The 16,491-nt window shown below is 49.5% G+C and overlaps 1 protein-coding gene across 11 annotated transcripts in view; it reads left to right on the top strand.

The window, feature by feature from the left end:
• Positions 1-16,491, top strand: part of PTK2 (protein tyrosine kinase 2) — a 247,182-nt gene that overhangs the window by 178,478 nt on the left and 52,213 nt on the right. For 8 of the 11 annotated variants that reach the window (XM_059395226.1, XM_059395223.1, XM_059395224.1 and 5 more), the window contains 7 exons: positions 91-111; positions 1,181-1,278; positions 8,856-8,940; positions 10,095-10,195; positions 11,791-11,906; positions 12,800-12,900; positions 15,849-15,938. In XM_059395226.1, the coding sequence (XP_059251209.1) occupies positions 91-111; positions 1,181-1,278; positions 8,856-8,940; positions 10,095-10,195; positions 11,791-11,906; positions 12,800-12,900; positions 15,849-15,938 (612 nt within the window). The remainder of the gene's footprint in view (positions 1-90; positions 112-1,180; positions 1,279-8,855; positions 8,941-10,094; positions 10,196-11,790; positions 11,907-12,799; positions 12,901-15,848; positions 15,939-16,491) is intronic. The other 3 variants (XM_059395222.1, XM_059395218.1, XM_059395221.1) reach the window with 1 other exon arrangement.

Here is a 16,491-nt window from a genome sequence, read left to right as displayed (position 1 = left end):
TACTCTCCGAGTTTGTTGTTGTTAACCTAATTGCTATTAGTTATTTCTAAGCAAGGTCTTCAATTTTTTTCTCCCTTGATTGCAATGCAGAAAGCTATGGAATAGATGAAGGTAACAGGACTCCTTTAAAATAACTGCATTTGCTTGCCAATTGCAACCTGTGGAATGACGTGGGATGTTTCAGTTTTCAGTTAACTTTTATCTTTCAACTACTTTCCATCGGTTTATTCGTGCTGTTAAACCAATGGAACTACTAGCTAAACTGATTTTAAAGAGGAAAGAGCCGTCTAAAATTTGGGTTGGACCTTTCTGTGCGGTTTATAATTTGGTAAACCAGGGAGAGACTTTGGAACCATTTGGCTGTCGTTTTGTTCCGCACTAATGGACTGTGCACGGTGTGGGTCGTGCAGCTGGGTCGCTGCCGCCATTAACTGGATTAGAAGCAATTGATGAGGTTTCTAGTTGGTGTTTACTTCCGTGTGCCTCAGCAGCCTACTAAATAATTGGATTCATATGAAATCACAACAACTTAATACATTAATTTGAGGCAAATGCTCGCAAAATGTAAAATACTTATAATTTATAATGTCATATGTTCAACCTTGATTTCAAGTCACCTGATTTTGAAATTAGTTTTTAGAAGCGACCTCTTTAAACTCTTTTAGCTCTGTGAATAATATAGATAGGATCATAAGAAAGTGGAAAACTCTTAAACTTTTAAAAACATAAAGTTTCTCATGACACAGTTTTTCTATTACCTCCATGTTTTCAACCCTCAGTTATTTGTTAAATAATTGCTTTAAATAACTGTGTTTTTTAGCCTTTCATATATTAATACCTAAACTAATAGCACTGATTACTTAAGCATATAATTTACTACTTTGGAGAAACTGCTTAGAAAACTATCAGACAGATAAAAACTAAATCGACATTAAAAAATACGGAAAAAATCTACCTTTAATAGAACTTACATGGTTTTGGTAGTTCACGCGATGCCGTAACAGTTTATGTAATTCCTTTGAAGATACCGTTTAAGAGAATTCCACTCCGTTTAAAGCATTTTCATAGACTGACGTGCCGCCAGCGCGATCTGTACTCATGGATGATAATGAAATGAAACCAGCGTCAAGTGTACTCTCGGCGTTGGGAATGTGGTACTTACATATGCCATGTTTTGCAGCCAGGGATTATGAGATTCAGAGAGAAAGAATCGAGCTTGGACGGTGCATCGGGGAAGGCCAGTTTGGAGACGTCCATCAAGGCGTCTACATGAGCCCAGTAAGTCCTCTGCGGCAACCAGCACCCTGCGCTACTTTTGACTGTGGCCCCTTGTTTGTCTTCATGAGTCCCTAGTTCTTCACACCTGTCTTTTACAAAGCTCCTCCTCTGTGTCACCGTATGTGCCGTATCAGAAACAGAAAAATGGCACACGGAGCTCCTAGAGGGCTGGGTCTGCCGTTTATTCATTTTAATCCCTCAGCCTCTCTCCTCAGTAACTGATTCCGCAGTGATCGTTCCATAGCACAGAGTCGACAGATAGATGACCAGCGTCAACAGCAGGAGGCTGCTGATGCCACCTACTGCGTCCTCAAGGAAAGAGCATTAATTTGCCCCAAAGTGCCCTTCAGAAGAGAACAACACATTTTTAAAATTATTTCTTTAATAATAGTGTTCTTGAGGTATAGATCACATACTGTAAAATTCATTTTTCTTAAAACATACAACTCAGTGGTTTTTTAGTATATTGATAGAGTTGTAAAACCCACTACACAGTCCTTCTAGAACTTTCTTTCCCCCAGAAAGAAGCCCCCACATCAGTGAGCAGTCACTCCCATTCCACCTCCCCCCCAGCCCCCACAGCCTCTCATCTGTTTCCTGCTTCTGTAGTTTTGCCTTTTCTGGACATTTCATATAAATGGACTTATATGATAAGTGGCCTTTGTGGCGGGTTCTTCCAGCTGGTGTGCTTTTAGGGGTCACCCATGCTGAAGTGTTATCGGGACTTCATTTCTTTTCAATGCTGGATAACATTCGATTGGATGGGTGGAGCCATTTTTTGTCCATTTGTCCGTCAGTGGTCATTTGGGTTGTTACCATGTCTTGGCTGCTAGAAATCAGGGCTCTCTGAGCACTCCTGTACCGGACCGTGTGTGAGGAGTTTTCAGTTCTCGTGAGGAAAGCTCTGGGCGTGGAGTTGCTGCGTCACATGGTAACTCTTCCACTCTGACTCACTGCTGACCTGTCTCCAGAGAAGCTGTGCATTTCCATCCCGAACGGCAGCGTGTAAGAGCACCCCTTTCTCTGCATCCCTGCCCACGCTGGTTATCATGGTTTTATTACAGCAACAATTTTAAAATAATAGTACAGAGTGCCTGGGTGGCTTAGTTGGTTAAATGCCTAACTCAGTTTCGGCTCAAGTCTTGATCTCAGGGTTGTGAGTTCCAGCCCAGTACTGGGCTCCACACCTATGTGGAGCCTACTTTAAAAAAAAGGAAGATAAAATAATAGTACATACTTTGTCAAGAAACTTTTTTAACTAACAGGTGTACACAGATGGTGCTGATAAGGGCATACGGACTCTTCCCAACTTACGATGGTTGCACTTCAGGGTGGTTCAACACAGTTTTTCGACTTTATGTCAGTGCAGAAGTGACCTGCACGCAGTAGAAACCATACTTGGAATTTTGAACTTGGATCCTGTCACAGGCTAGGGGTACACACAGCCCCTGTCCTCATGCAGGGTGGCGGCCGCCAGCGTGAGGGCCCACTACCGAGACACTGACATCCGTTCTGTGCCCGCACAGCCCTTCCGTTTGTCCCCCCCAGGGGAGGATTCAGCAAACTGCACGAGCTGTCAACGCTTCATTATAAAATTCGCTTCATGTGAAATGACTGCCCAGCTGTGGGCCCAGGTGAGCGCTTGCGGGCGCCTGTGAGGGGGCACGGCTCAGCTGTATCGTTGGGGAGCCCAGATGTATCGCACACACTTTCAGCTTGGGATGTTTTCAGCGTGCGGTGCGTTTATCCAGACGTGAGCTCCATCTCGGGTCAAGGAAGATCTATCGTAACACAAAGGATTGACCTTTGGTGTAGCCCCTGCTTTGGCAGTTTCCCCAGTAGTTCCGTATCTTTCACTTTTTCATATCCTCTGCACGTGCACTAGTGACACCGTGATCATTACTTTTGTTACCAAAGAGCTAAAAGAGCTTTTTTTGGTTTTTGTTTCTGTCAGGAGCAACAGATAATTGTCACCATGTCACTAAACAAATTAGAGTTTCCATTTTTTAAAAACTTCAGTTTCTAAAGCCTTTTCCTTTGTACTTAATATACAGTTCTGTCATTTCTTATGGATTTCTAGCTGTTAACTCTTCTTTAATTATTATTATTTTATTTATTTATTATTTTTTTTACTCTGTGTTATCTTCCTGATTCTCTTAACTCTGTTCTTTGGGGCAAAATGCAGTAGAAAAAGCCCTGCATCTAAAGTTACTGGAAGACTTGCTAAATTTGCGACTTGGCCACACCCAGCTGAGAGGCAGGAGACTGTGGCTTCTTGACTTGGAATTCGGGCAGCTGCACACAGTGGGCTCAGAGCTCCCCCTGGTCTCTAGAATTCAGTGACTTACCAGGACCACACAGATAAAGGCAGGGTTAGTGGGCATTATTTCATGCATCTTTAAAATAATCCATTTTAGTTGTGAAAATACAAGAGGACATTTTTTTAGATACCCATTGTGTAGTGTTCATTAAATATTTGTTGAATGAGCCCCAGCACCAGAAAAATACCAGGGTTCACACTTTTTTGTGAATATCTCCCTGACCTATGCTGTCCATAAGTGAGTGTTTATTTTATTCTTCGTGTGGGTGTCTGATTTTGCCACGCAAAGGAATCTATTCATTCCTTGGGGCTCCTGTTAAGTCCCTTTTCCGGATTACGTCCTTCAGTGTTCTGTCAGATCACAGAATGGTTCTTCGAGGATTTTTAGTCATCAGTCAGACTGCAGCTCAGCACACGTCATGGCCAGGAACCTGCCCCTGGAGCCTCAAGTCATTATTTCACCAACAATTTCTCAGTCACCCAGCAAGTGACAGCAAAGTGGTGGGGACATAAGAATGAACAAAACAGGCACAATTTCTGCCCTCACAGAACTTCACTTCTCTCTGAGACAGAAAGGAACAGACAAAAACAAATACACTAAATGTCGCGTGGGGAAGAAGAGAAGGTCGGGGTGTCTCCCCCCCCCCCCCCCGCGAGATGGTTGGAGAAGGCCTTCTGATAGGTGACACGGAGCACAGCTCTGAAGCAGGGAGGGAGCTGTCCGCGGGAGGCCAGTGTCTGCCGAGGGGAGGGGCACAGAAGGTGAGGGGTGGGGTCAGGTGGGCCACGCATGGGCTGCAGGTCATTCCAGGAGCCATGGACACAGCATCCTCTAGAGGCTTGCACACGCCGTTGCGTCTGGCAAGGTGGTCGGGCATCTCTATCACCATCTGAGCCTCTGCTGGTCACTTGCAAGTTCTGTCATCATTATGATCTTAGACTTAAGAACTTGCTTTTAAATCTCTTTTTCTCTTAATTAGTCCTAGAATAACCCTTCTCAGAATTTATTTGTTAAAGCCTTTCCAATGTCTGCTACTTTTTAGTAATTCGGACGTTGGTCATGTCTTCTATGGAGGCATAGTGGAGGCCGGTGTGGTATTTGCTTTGAACCTTTGAGACTTCTCTGTCCCCTATGTACTGCTTGTATTATAAACTCCTTTAAAAGTCATACCTTGAGCAATTCCCAGGTATGTTTGAATCTGCCTCTTTTTAAGGTGCTAAAACAAAAAACCAGCTTTGCCCAGGTTCTGGTCTGGTCTTGCTCACTTTGAACTGAGTTCTTCAACATTCCGTTCTCTGTGACCAGCCCAGCCCCTCTGGCAGCTGAGCGCCCCCGGGCTTCTACTGTCCAGCCACAAACGCTGCACCATGGGTGACTGGCCCTTGGCTCTGTTCGCCATGGTCTTTCGTCCCTGTGCTGCCCACGGAGTCTCGGGTCTGGCATCCATTTGAAACTGCGGGTTCTTGGGGAGCAGTACTTCTCTGCATGTCTTCTGCTGTCTTGTGTAAAACCATGTTCGATATTTGAGTATGAATTCACAGACTAGACGGTTTTGTGGTCTTAAGAACTTCCTATTGTTGTTATACAGAATTCCTGTTAAAAAGGACATTTTGTGTCATTTCTGGAGTATACCAGTTGGCCCTATATTTAGATGGAGGTAGAATTCGTGGTCCTGGTCCTAAAGATGTTCACCATCTAGTTGAGGAAAACAGTTACTGAAACAGTTCAAAGCAAAGTAGTTCCATCTCAGCCTTGCTGTGTGGCTGGCACCTGTAAGAAGGCTCTCCGCTCAGACATTTAACAGACAGATCCCGTAGCTCCTGTTCCCATTCTGTGCTAGCAGCGACCGTCCTGCTGGGCACGGGCCACCATCACCACCTGGAGTCCTGCACCCTGCAGGCTAAGAGAGGGACCCACGTCTGTTGCAGTCATTGTACTGTTTATATTTCTCTCATTTGAAAGTGTTTAATATTCTGGAATTGTATGATGTGCAATTAGTGTGAAATCTAAAGTGAATACACTTTTAGCTAAAGTGCACCACAGCTGACTTGTAAATAGCATCTGCATTCAAAAGAAAGGTTTTAAGAGCATTCATTAACTCAGCGAATATTTATTGAGCAACTGCTATGAATTCAGTACTGTTGTAAGGGGATTTTTTTGGCAAACAAGACAACAAAGTACCTATTGTCTTGAAACTGACATTTCAGCGATGGAAAATAGTAATGGTGTAAGTGGCAGCATCGTGTATGTTGTAATGTATGATAAATGTACGATAAAAATGTGAGGCATAAGGACACTGTGATAACCTGAGAGGCCTGTCCCGGACAGTTCTGTGCTCAGAGCTTGTCGTGCAGAGCAGCAGGGAGAACACGGCAGGCGCTGTTTTAGACAGGACGGTTTGAGCATGAATCTCAGTGCAGATTTCTGGGGCAGGAGCTTTCCAGTCAGGCAGAACAAGAAGGGCAGCCACAGGAAATGATGCTGGAGCATAGAACATGAGGCTGGGTGTGCGAGGTTTGAGTGAAGGGGGCCTCCGGGGGGCCACGGCAGGGCGCTGGGCTTTTTCTCCCAAGTGTCCTGGGCACAGGAGGTGCCTCAGGGAGAGTGGGTGCAGAGAGAGCCTACAGCAGTGGCAGGGGCTGGGCAGGCGGCTGTCAGATGCACGCTGTAGGCAGGAGCCCGGGTCCTGCTCCTGGATTGTCGGATCGTGGGAGCCGAGGGAAACTGAGGAGTCAGAACTGACTGGTAGGTTGTTGACCTTGAGCATCTGCATGACTTCCGTGTCCCGAGTGAGGTGGAAACAGTAAGGAGAGGAAAGGCGTCTGGTGGTGGGTGTATTAGTGGGGACTCCCCCGAAAACAGAAGGCTGTGGGTGCCTTCAAAACAGCCTCGTTAGGAGTTGGCTCATGTGATCCTGGAAGCTGATTTCATCAGATCTGCAGCTGGAGGCCCAGGAGAGCTGAGGGCTTCTTGCTTCCAGTCTGTGCCTGAAGACCTAGGACCCAGCATAGCCAGTGGAGGAATAGTCCAAAGAGTGGAGAAAAAACAGTGTCCCAGCTCAAAGGTAATTGGGCAGAAGAAATTCCCTCTTATTTAGGAGAGAAGATCAGCTTTTTGTTCTAGTCAGGCCTTCAGCTGATCAGATGCAGCCCACCACATTAGGGAGGGCAACCTGCTTCACTATCATTAAATCCATCCAGAAACACTCAGAATATGCTTGACCGAATTATCTGGGCACCCTGTGGCCCAGTCAACTTGACACATAAAAAGAACCATCACAGTGGGATATCTGGAGTTTTGTTTTGGTCGTATCAACTTTAAAGTAACTTTGCTGTGTCCTCGTCAAGATAGGACATGGGGTGGGTTGGATGTCAGAGTCTGGGCTGAAAGACAAAGGGAGGGCTGGAGAGAGAATTTGGAAGTCAGTGCAGATGTAGGACTTGGCACTCCGTGAGATGGCCTCACGTCGAGCTGGCCCTGGGATTGAGCCCTGGGATGTTCCTGCCCCGAGGAGGCGGGAAGCAGTGTCTCGTCTTCCCACTGTCCTCGCAGGCCAGTCCTTCCTGCCTGAGGCTGCTCTTTACATGGACGGTGACTCACCACCGTAGCAAGGACTCTTCGAGAGGAGAGAGCTTCGCAAATTCAGGCTTCATCCCGGCTCAGGAATCTGGGGTGGGAACCATTTCAGAGCCAGATCATGTGATAAGCAGCAGCTCCGTCCCCGAGCTGCTGCCACTCCCTGCTGCCTGTGACACGTACACGCTGCCCCAGTCCCTGTCACAGAGGGGACATGCCACTTACCAGCAAGGCGACTTTGGGCAAGCCGCTAGACCCCTCAGGCTCTGCCGGCCTGTCTATGAAATGGGGATCTCAGACCCGCCTGGAACTCGTCCGGCCGCCTCACAACCTGTAGGCCCAGTGAGATGCTTTACAAAAAGGACAGAAATGTTCAAAACCTGTGGAGAATAAAGACAGCGCGAGCGTCCAGCCCTCTGCGGCCTCAGGGCTGGACGCTCGCTCCTCACACCCCCCGTTGATGGCGCCTGGATCTGACCTCCTCCTCTCTCGGGGTCCTCCGGGGAGGGAGGGAGTCAGGACGCAGCAACCACGGTGAAGAGACCTTGGTCCCTTCGCTGAGTTCTCCCGCTTCTCACTCCCCCGGTCTGTCCTTGTCCTTCCTGCCTCCGTAACGGGACAGGACGTGCGGCCCCACAGTCTCTAGCAGGAGGAGTCCGTGTCCCTGGCAGAGACCAGGTCGGGGCGGGCGGAGCTGAGCGTCCTGGCCTCGCTAACGAGAACCACGCACGGTGGTCGAGGTCGGGAATGACCTCATTTCTTGAACTCGTTCAAGAAAACATCACCTTCTTCTGCAGGCGGGTCCACGCGTCTTCTTGGTTTCTCTCCCCGTTGCCAGTCACACTCTTAGTCACTGCGCGTCTCCCCCTCCCTGAGCTCCGCGCTGCAGGGTGCCCGGGTGAGTGCTCCGTCTGCTCCAGGAGCTCCTCCAGCCCGAATCTGACCCTGAACTCCGCCCCATTCTCCTCCCACTCTCCTGTGGGCCTCCGCTGCCTCTCCTGCGCCTCCAGGCCTCGTCCGAGCTGAGCTGCCGCTAACCTTTGTCTCACCAGAAACCTGACTGGACGTCTCATGGCCAGTGCAACGCCTCCCTGCCCCCCCTGCACTGCCGCAAACTCGTCCCAGCCGCCAGCCTGTCACCACGCCTGCCCTCAGGTCCCAGAGCATCCGTGACCCCCGCTGTGCCCCTGGCCAGCTCTCGGCGGTCCCTTCCGCTCTCCTTTGGTTTTAGTTGTCCTGGTCTCTGCTTCGCACATCAGGACACGCTCCTTCCTTGTCCACAGCGCCGTTACCCACTAACGTACCCTGTGATCAGCTGGTGTCTTGTGTGTGTTGTCCCTTCTTAGCAGGAAGGTGACCTGGGGCAGAACAGGGAACTTGGCTGCCTGTTGTTCAGTGTGCACCCTGAGCTCCTGGGAGGTGGCCTGGCCGGTAGCAGGAGGTGAATGTGGCACAGTGAAGGAACGAACGACCTACAACATGTTAACGTTGCCTGGACATTTTTTCTGGGGACTTTGTAGAGTATTTGAAGTGTTCCTCTTGAGATTTTCAGTTCTGATTCTGTCTGGTCCGGAATCCGCGTAGTTGCCAGTCACGCAGCTTTTCCTGAATGTGCCCACTGATGCGTAAAAAGAAGCTGTTTTTGCTTTTGTGTGTGATTCTGAAATTTCCCCAACACAGGAGAACCCAGCGCTGGCGGTTGCAATTAAAACATGTAAAAACTCTACTTCGGACAGCGTGAGAGAGAAATTCCTTCAAGAAGCCTGTAAGTTTCTAGAAATTTCTATGGAACTCCCTGTGACTTTTTACCTGTGAAATGCAAGTGGTCTCTGCGGAAGTAAGAACGGTAACACTCTGACTTGTCTGTGGCGACCGTGTTACTGTCTCACCTTGCAAATTAATACCCGTATCTGTAGAGGCGCGTGTCCACACGTCGCTCCAGGTAAGCCGTGGTGTTCGGGGTGTGAGGGCAGACAGATCACTGACCCCGTATCCTTCGGGACCCATGTGGCTGAGCATAATGTGGCGCTGGGACTAGGCAGACGTAGAAAGGAGTCTTACCTGGCTGCCTCCCGCCCTAGAGTTCGGGATGAGCAGGACAGACGCGGTCCCCGCGTGAGGGAGCTCACAGACCAGGGAGAGAGCCGGGACCATGCCCCGTGCCCTGACCCTGCCTCACAGCCGCCCCTGCGGCTCCCCGCTCACGCATCCGGATGAGACTGTGGGGAGGGTCATGCGTGGGTAGCCGTTCTCTGCCAGGCCCTCGTCCTGCCCTTTCCACCTGCCCTCAGGCTGGGACGTCCTCCCTGCTTTCACAGCGCTTGCCCCTTCTCATCTGACCACGTATTTAGCGTAGTTTCTCCTCAGGAGGCTTTGTCACAGGACCACATTCTCTCCTTCCTAAGTATTTGAAACTAAACAACATGGCCTAGAAATTAGTACTGCCCTCTCTCAGCTTCAGGCTCCACGGGGCTGGGACCGTGTCTGCTGTGCTCACTGCCCAGGCCGGTGCCCAGCACAGCACTGGTCGTGTGCTCAGTAGACACTGGTCGTGTGATTGAGTCCTGGGGTCCCTCCTTACATGGACATGGAACAAATGCCTTCTACCGTCCATTTCAGGAAATATTAACCACCCAACCGTCCAGTAAATTAATAAGTCATAGAGTAAGTCATATTGACTTTATTGGTGTATTATCATTTTCATCAAAATCGTATTGTACTTCCATCAAAACAAAACAAAACAAAACAAAAACAAGTCTGTCTTTAATCCTGTTCTTAGATCTCTGTTTCCAGTATCTTCAGGACAAGACAGACCCTGGCCATGACTTCTGTCTTAACTAGTTCATTTCCAGAGAGCGCCTCGGCCACCCTTCCTTACTGCTGTGTCAGAGAATAACCTGGACAACTGTTTCTCCCTAGTGACGATGCGGCAGTTCGACCACCCTCACATTGTGAAGCTGATCGGCGTCATCACGGAGAACCCCGTCTGGATAATCATGGAGCTGTGCACGCTTGGAGAGGTACCCGACCCGCACCTGGTGTCTCGGTGCTGCCAGCCCCTTTGTCACAGCCACAGTGGAACGGCAGTCCGTGCTTGGCGTTCGTTCGGCCAACTCCGGTGTTTGGTGTCCTTTGTGTAAGGGGCGGGGGTGTGTGAAGGACACTCTTGTGGTTCAGGCTCGGAGACTATAACGTCAGTGCTGGAGGCAGTGGTGACCCTGTGGATCTGTCTTCCTCTCTGGTGCTGCCGCCTGATGCTAGCCCAGGGGTCCAAGGAAGAAAGGGGTGCTCCTAACGGAATGCAGGCAAATGAATGCTGCATCTTGGTAAACCTGCAGTTCCTTACTGTTTGAGAATTCGTTTTATGGCGTCTTTCCGACCAACCGATATTAGTCACAGTTTCTTTTGAAAGTGTGAGTAACATATGTGGACAGATCTCCTTACTTGACTTTCTCCGGGACACAGAAATTCCTTGCTTTCTATGTCACCGTCACCTGGAAATTTGTTAGAAGCCAGATTCTTGGGCCCCCGCCCAGGCCTGGCAGATGAGACCCTCCGCAGGGCAGGCGGTCTGTCCGGGCCACGCCGTAGCCAGCCTGCTCGCAGAGGGACACAAGTCCCTTCTCCAGGTGACCACACTTGCCCTTCTGGTATTAAAGCTCAGTGATTTAGCCTGAAACGTTACGTACTTTCCTTCACTTCTGAAGGACCCCAAGCACAGTTTGGCTTTCCGTGGAGATAGGGGTTCTGATGCGCGGGTGTCAAAGGACAGTTGGGGCCCACGTGCCTCCCTTCCTCCGGGCCCCCCGCTGCTCTCCTCCGCACTCGATAACCGCGTTTGCTGGGCGACAGGACTTCAGGCCTCTACAGCGGCATTTCTTCCTCTGCCCTACCTTTCCGAAGAAAACACAGAGCTTACATATATCTTTCATTCACAGTATTTTTCTGCTTTTGCCTTTGGAGAATTTGCTGGTTTTTCTGGCTTAAACTGTTACTAAATATTTCTCCTTTGTGGACTGATTTTGTAGAATTAGAGTTCAGTTCAGCTGCCTTCCTTTGCCGTGCTGGCATTTAGCTGAATCGGTCGTGACAGTGGTAATAAGGACTGACAGGCCCCGTGGGGTCAATACCCAACACCTTTCTGTACCCGAAGCTTGCTGGAGGAAGCCGGGAGAACTTCTTGCCTCCCCTTCCTCGTCACCTTATCTTCGGGTCTGCCTGGGTGCGGGCCTGCCGGTCCTCGGGTCTGCCTGGGGTGCAGGCGCGCTGTGCCAGTACGTGCGGCCGACCCGACTCGGTCCTTGTCCCCCCGGCCCTTCGCGGCGATACTTCACACTCTTCATTTCCCTGCAGCGTCTTCCTGTATTTTTTCAGAAATTTGTCCACAATCATGAAGATTTCAGTTTTTGAATAGGATTCAAATACCAAACGATTAACCATTATTTCTGAGCTAATAAGTTTCATTCTGCCCCTTCATCTTAGGGGAGAATTGAAGCCATTCTCATAAAAGTATGTTTGGAAATGGGCAGTATTGTTGAATGTAGCTCCTTAGCTGTTGATATCTGTTCTCTGTCACTAATTTTTTTTTTTTTTTATCTTGTTTGCTGTTGCAAAGCTGAGGTCATTTCTGCAAGTAAGGAAGTACAGTTTGGATCTGGCGTCTCTGATCCTCTATGCCTATCAACTTAGTACAGCTCTCGCGTATCTGGAGAGCAAAAGATTTGTGCACAGGTAAGATGCAGTCATAAAGCTGTCGAGCTGCCCTCTGGGCGGGGGAGGGGTGTAGCGGGGAAACCCGAAGGAGGAAATGCTCAATGTGCCCCGTGAGCCTTTCTACCCCTGGACTCTGTGGTACGTAGATGGTATCGGGAAGTCAAGCGGCACCTGTCCTGGTGCAGGGAAGACCCAAGGCCCGTTCGTACGCACGTTTAGGTTTTCCTCCCATTAGCTGTGAACATTGCGTTTGGGTCAGTTCTCTCCTCCACAGATGCTACTGAGAGCCCATACACGGCTCCAGAGCTGTGAGCATGTGGACCTAAAACGGACACTGGCCCGGGCCTCCGGGACCCCAGAGGGTCATGCGTGACATCTGGCGGGAGCTGTGGCATTTCTGTTTCTCATCCGAGGCCCTGATTGGAATGCAAGGGAAAGCCCTTCTGGTTTGCCCACTACTTTGTTACCCAGCGTGAAAATAAATTCCGTCAGCCAAATCATGGACAAGGGTTTGGATGACGGCTTTGACTTCCGGTGATGAGATCCCTTTGTAGCGGCAGGGTTACGAGCCCCGTCGTGCAGCCTCTCTGTTGATGCAGGTGCTAATACGATTGTAGGGAAAGTCAGAATGCCTTTTTTATGCATTATTCTCATACTTGTTATTTGAGAATATATTTTGCTGCCGATCAAAACACTATTCATCATATTAATGAGTAAATTTCTGCCAAAAGGAATATACTTGAAGTAAAATCATAAAAGTGTTCTTTTTTTCAGTGCATAATAAATCTGTTTGCATTGTCCATAAGCTGTCTTTCAAAATGCCTGTCATTGTGTCTTTATATAATATAGATGACTTTGTGGGTTTGTTTCTCCTCGTATTAAAATTATTTTCCCAAATTCTTCCTTATCAGGGACATTGCTGCTCGGAACGTTCTGGTGTCCTCAAATGATTGTGTAAAACTAGGAGACTTTGGATTATCCCGATACATGGAAGACAGTACTTACTACAAAGGTAAGGAGTCAGAGTAGTAAAGAGGCAGTAAGCTCAGAATCTTCAAGGATTTTTATTTCCTAAAAAGGTGGTCTTTAATAAACTCAGCTGATTTTCAACAGAGGCATAAAATAAGTTCAGTAGAAGAAAGACAGCCTTTTAGTCCATGGGGCCAGAGCAGTTAGACATCCAGAGACAAAGAATGGACCTCGGCTTGAGTCACCCCTTGGGTCAGGGGCTCTTAGGCTTAATTATAAAACATAAAGCTGTGAAACTTTTAGGAAGGACATACGAGTCAATCGTTGGGGTCTAGGGCTAGACAAAGGGTCCTTAGACCTGACACCAAAAACATGATCCATAAAAGGAGACACTCGGTAGATGGGATTTCATCGAAATTGAAACTCTCTGTTCTGCAAAACACCTGTTCGGGGGTGAAAGGGAAGGTGCAGACCTGGAGGATCTCTGCTGGGCACAGGGTCCCCCCATAACCACAAGTGATTCCACAAAGGACTGGTGTCCACAGGGTAGAATGAGCTCTCAGAATTCATCAGGGAAAACAAGAATATGACATGGACAAACAGTGGGAAGAGAGGCTTCACTGAAGAGGGTATGTGGAGGGCAGAGAAGCCCGGATGGAGGCTCAGACCGTGACGAGGTATAATTGCCCACATGTCAGAACGCTAAAATTAAAAATAGTGATAACACCAAATGCTGGCAAAGATGCAGAGAAACTGGATCACTCCCAGATTGCTTGTGAGAATGTAAAATGACAGAGCCACTCAGGAAGAGCTTCACAGATCCCTGCTGAGTCAGCTGTGCAGCTGCCGTACAGTCCAGCGGGCACACTCCTGAAGCGAGACATGCCGTGCACGCGAAACTGCATTTCAGTGTTCACTACAACTGTATTTCCAGTGGCCAAAACCTGGAGTCAGCACGTCTCCAGCTGGCGACCGCAGTCAGACACCTCCGCAAGTGGGGCGGGGGCTTGACCCGGTGGAAGCAGTCGGGCCGAGGACTCCAGTCTGCTCACCCAGAGACTTCTGTCGGCTGGTTTCAGAGCGGAAATCTAGCTCATGTGATTCTTCTTCCAATTTTGGAATCAGTTCGACTTGGTTCTTTAAATTATTACAGAACAAATATTTTTATTAACAAATGTTCCTACTCCTAATATTTCAGTTGTGGTTTGGATTTATTATGCTCTTAGTATGTATTCTAATTCTTACTACCACTTCAAAGGCCAGTTTCTTTCTCACTTTTTAAAATTCTTGTATTGTGGCAAAATGAGATTTTTACATACAAAACTAGTTCCTTCATCTTACTGCAGGGCTGATGTCTGTTCCCTTTCCATGTGCCTTCAGTACGCCACAGCCCGAGGCAGTCTTAACCGAGATGTGCTGCTATACGAGAAAAGAATTCTTGGGTTGTTCGTTCATTTCAGCTAGTCATTTAACGTAAAGATGATCAAGCAGCTCTCTGCTGTTTTATTTTTATTTTTATTTTTTGCTCTCTGCTGTTTTAAAATACGTTTGCTGTCCAGCTCAAGCCCTGAGCGGTCCAGGTCCCGGACTCCCAGTCAGGAGCTGACCTCCAAGCAGTGTGGTGACGGAGCCTTCGCGTCACGCTGACGGCATTTAAAGTGAGCCGCTGACAAGTTCATGTATTCCTCGTCATCTCGGACGGGTGCCTAAGTCCAGACCCCATTGGGCTGCAGGAGGACACCCCCTAGAGGCTGGGGTTCTTGGGGGTTCAGGACGCAGGAATAAGTAGTTTAGAAGGAATCGAACCGAGGATTTGACTCCACTTGTCATGAAGGTGCTTGAAGTTAAGTGGGAAAAAAGAAGTGACTCGAGTGAAATTATCTTCAGCTTGAAGGGACTCAGAGGCACGCGTGGCTCACAGGAGGTGTCCAGATGAGGCCAGCAGAGCGCAGGCACCTCTATGAACCTAGGCTCCCTCTGACGTGGACTCGCGCTCCCCAGCGCCCCTGCTGCCTTCCCAGACACACCGCTCAGCCGTGGGCCTTCTCTGCTCCCGGGGCATCTGGCGTTCACTCAGAGTCCGGGTCACACCCGTACTGTACCTTTTAGAGCTAGAAGTCCGCAAGGGCAGGTACTCTGGGCGTTCCTCTTGTCACCCAGCAGCTGAAGGACAGTTCTGTGAAGTGGCAAGTTATTTCCTTTGTGGCACAGAAGGAAGGCTCGTGAGGCCTCTAGGGACGGATGATGTAGGCTCACCTAAGAAGTGTACTTTTTCATTCCATCCATCAGCTGTCCTGCCCTGCACACAGCCGCGCAGGCACCGTGGTCAGTCCTCATTCCGTATTCCGTGCGCACGGAAATGTGCAGCTACCGAAGTCCTGTTCAGTGCTTTCGGGGTCACGTGTGGGCGCGGGGCAGGGGAGGACTGGCCTGTCTCTGCGGGAGGATGGGGTGGGGGGGGGGGCAGGGCAGGGCAGGACAGCACCAGCTGCTCTGGCTCAAACCCCAGCTCGGGCTCCCGGTGGCGGTGGCCTCGGGCAAGTCACGAAATGTGTCTGAGCCTCGTTTTCTGAAGGAAGGAGAACCAGCAAGCTGAGCTGTTCGCAGGGTTTGAAGCTAATCTGTGTGGCGTGTGTACGCGCGTGTACATGCTCCCTCCAGAACAGTGTCCGGCCAGTGGGTTAGGATCTGCCACACAGCAAGTCACGGCTGGGAGCACCAGCTAGCCGGGCTCCCTCTGCCTCCCACGCCCCCCGCCTGTCCACACAGCGGAGGCCTGCAGCGCTGTTTCCACGCCACAGGCTGACCGGATCACTCCAGATGACCTCACCACACTGAGGAAACAAAGGATAGTTCTTCCAGATTAGCAAAGCCCAAGGGGTCAGCTATTTAAAGCTTTTTATTTTGATACTGAAAATCTCAGCGAGCTGTAACTGTTAGATCCTTGAGCAGATAACAAGGAAAATTCACTTTCTAAAATTAATCTTCTAGCTTCCAAAGGAAAATTGCCAATTAAGTGGATGGCTCCAGAGTCCATCAATTTTCGACGTTTTACCTCAGCTAGTGATGTGTGGATGTTTGGTGAGTATTTTGAAGTTTTGGGTTTTTAAATGACCATTTCATAGACTACCAAACAGACTTAGGCTTAGCTCTTTCCGCAGTATTTAGGCTTCTCTGCCTTCCCTTGCCTGGACGCTGCTCCACAGACATCCTCTTGGTTCATTCGGCAGCTGCTGGGCACACGCGGGGCACCGGCTTCTGTCTGAACCCCCCCACCCCCCGACTCCGGGCCTCTGTCTCCCTGGGCCCTCTCTGCGTCCCTCCTGGGAGTGGTTGTAGCTCTCTCCTTCCCTCCTCTCTGTCTCTCCGCCTTCCCATCTGCTCCTTCTCTGTGAGTGACTTTAAATGGTCGACCTGTCCTCGGGTTCTGTGCCAGCCCCTCCGCTCTGGAACATCCGCGTGGCGCTTTGCTCGTGTGCTGGAGCCCAGCCTCCTTCTCGACTTCCCAAGGCTCAAACGTTTGATCCTTTGTCTCCTGTGGCTTCTGCTCTAGCGCCTGCTCCGTGCCTCCCCACCTGCTCCGAGCTGGTCGCTGTCCCGTTCTGGGGGTTGCCGTGGAACCTTCTGACCGTGG

The sequence above is a fragment of the Mustela nigripes genome, chromosome 3, assembly GCF_022355385.1.
Source record: "Mustela nigripes isolate SB6536 chromosome 3, MUSNIG.SB6536, whole genome shotgun sequence".
In the NCBI taxonomy this organism is placed as follows: Eukaryota; Metazoa; Chordata; class Mammalia; order Carnivora; family Mustelidae; genus Mustela; species Mustela nigripes.
Note: the sequence above shows the minus strand (reverse complement) of the source record. Positions and strands in the feature narration are given on the sequence as shown.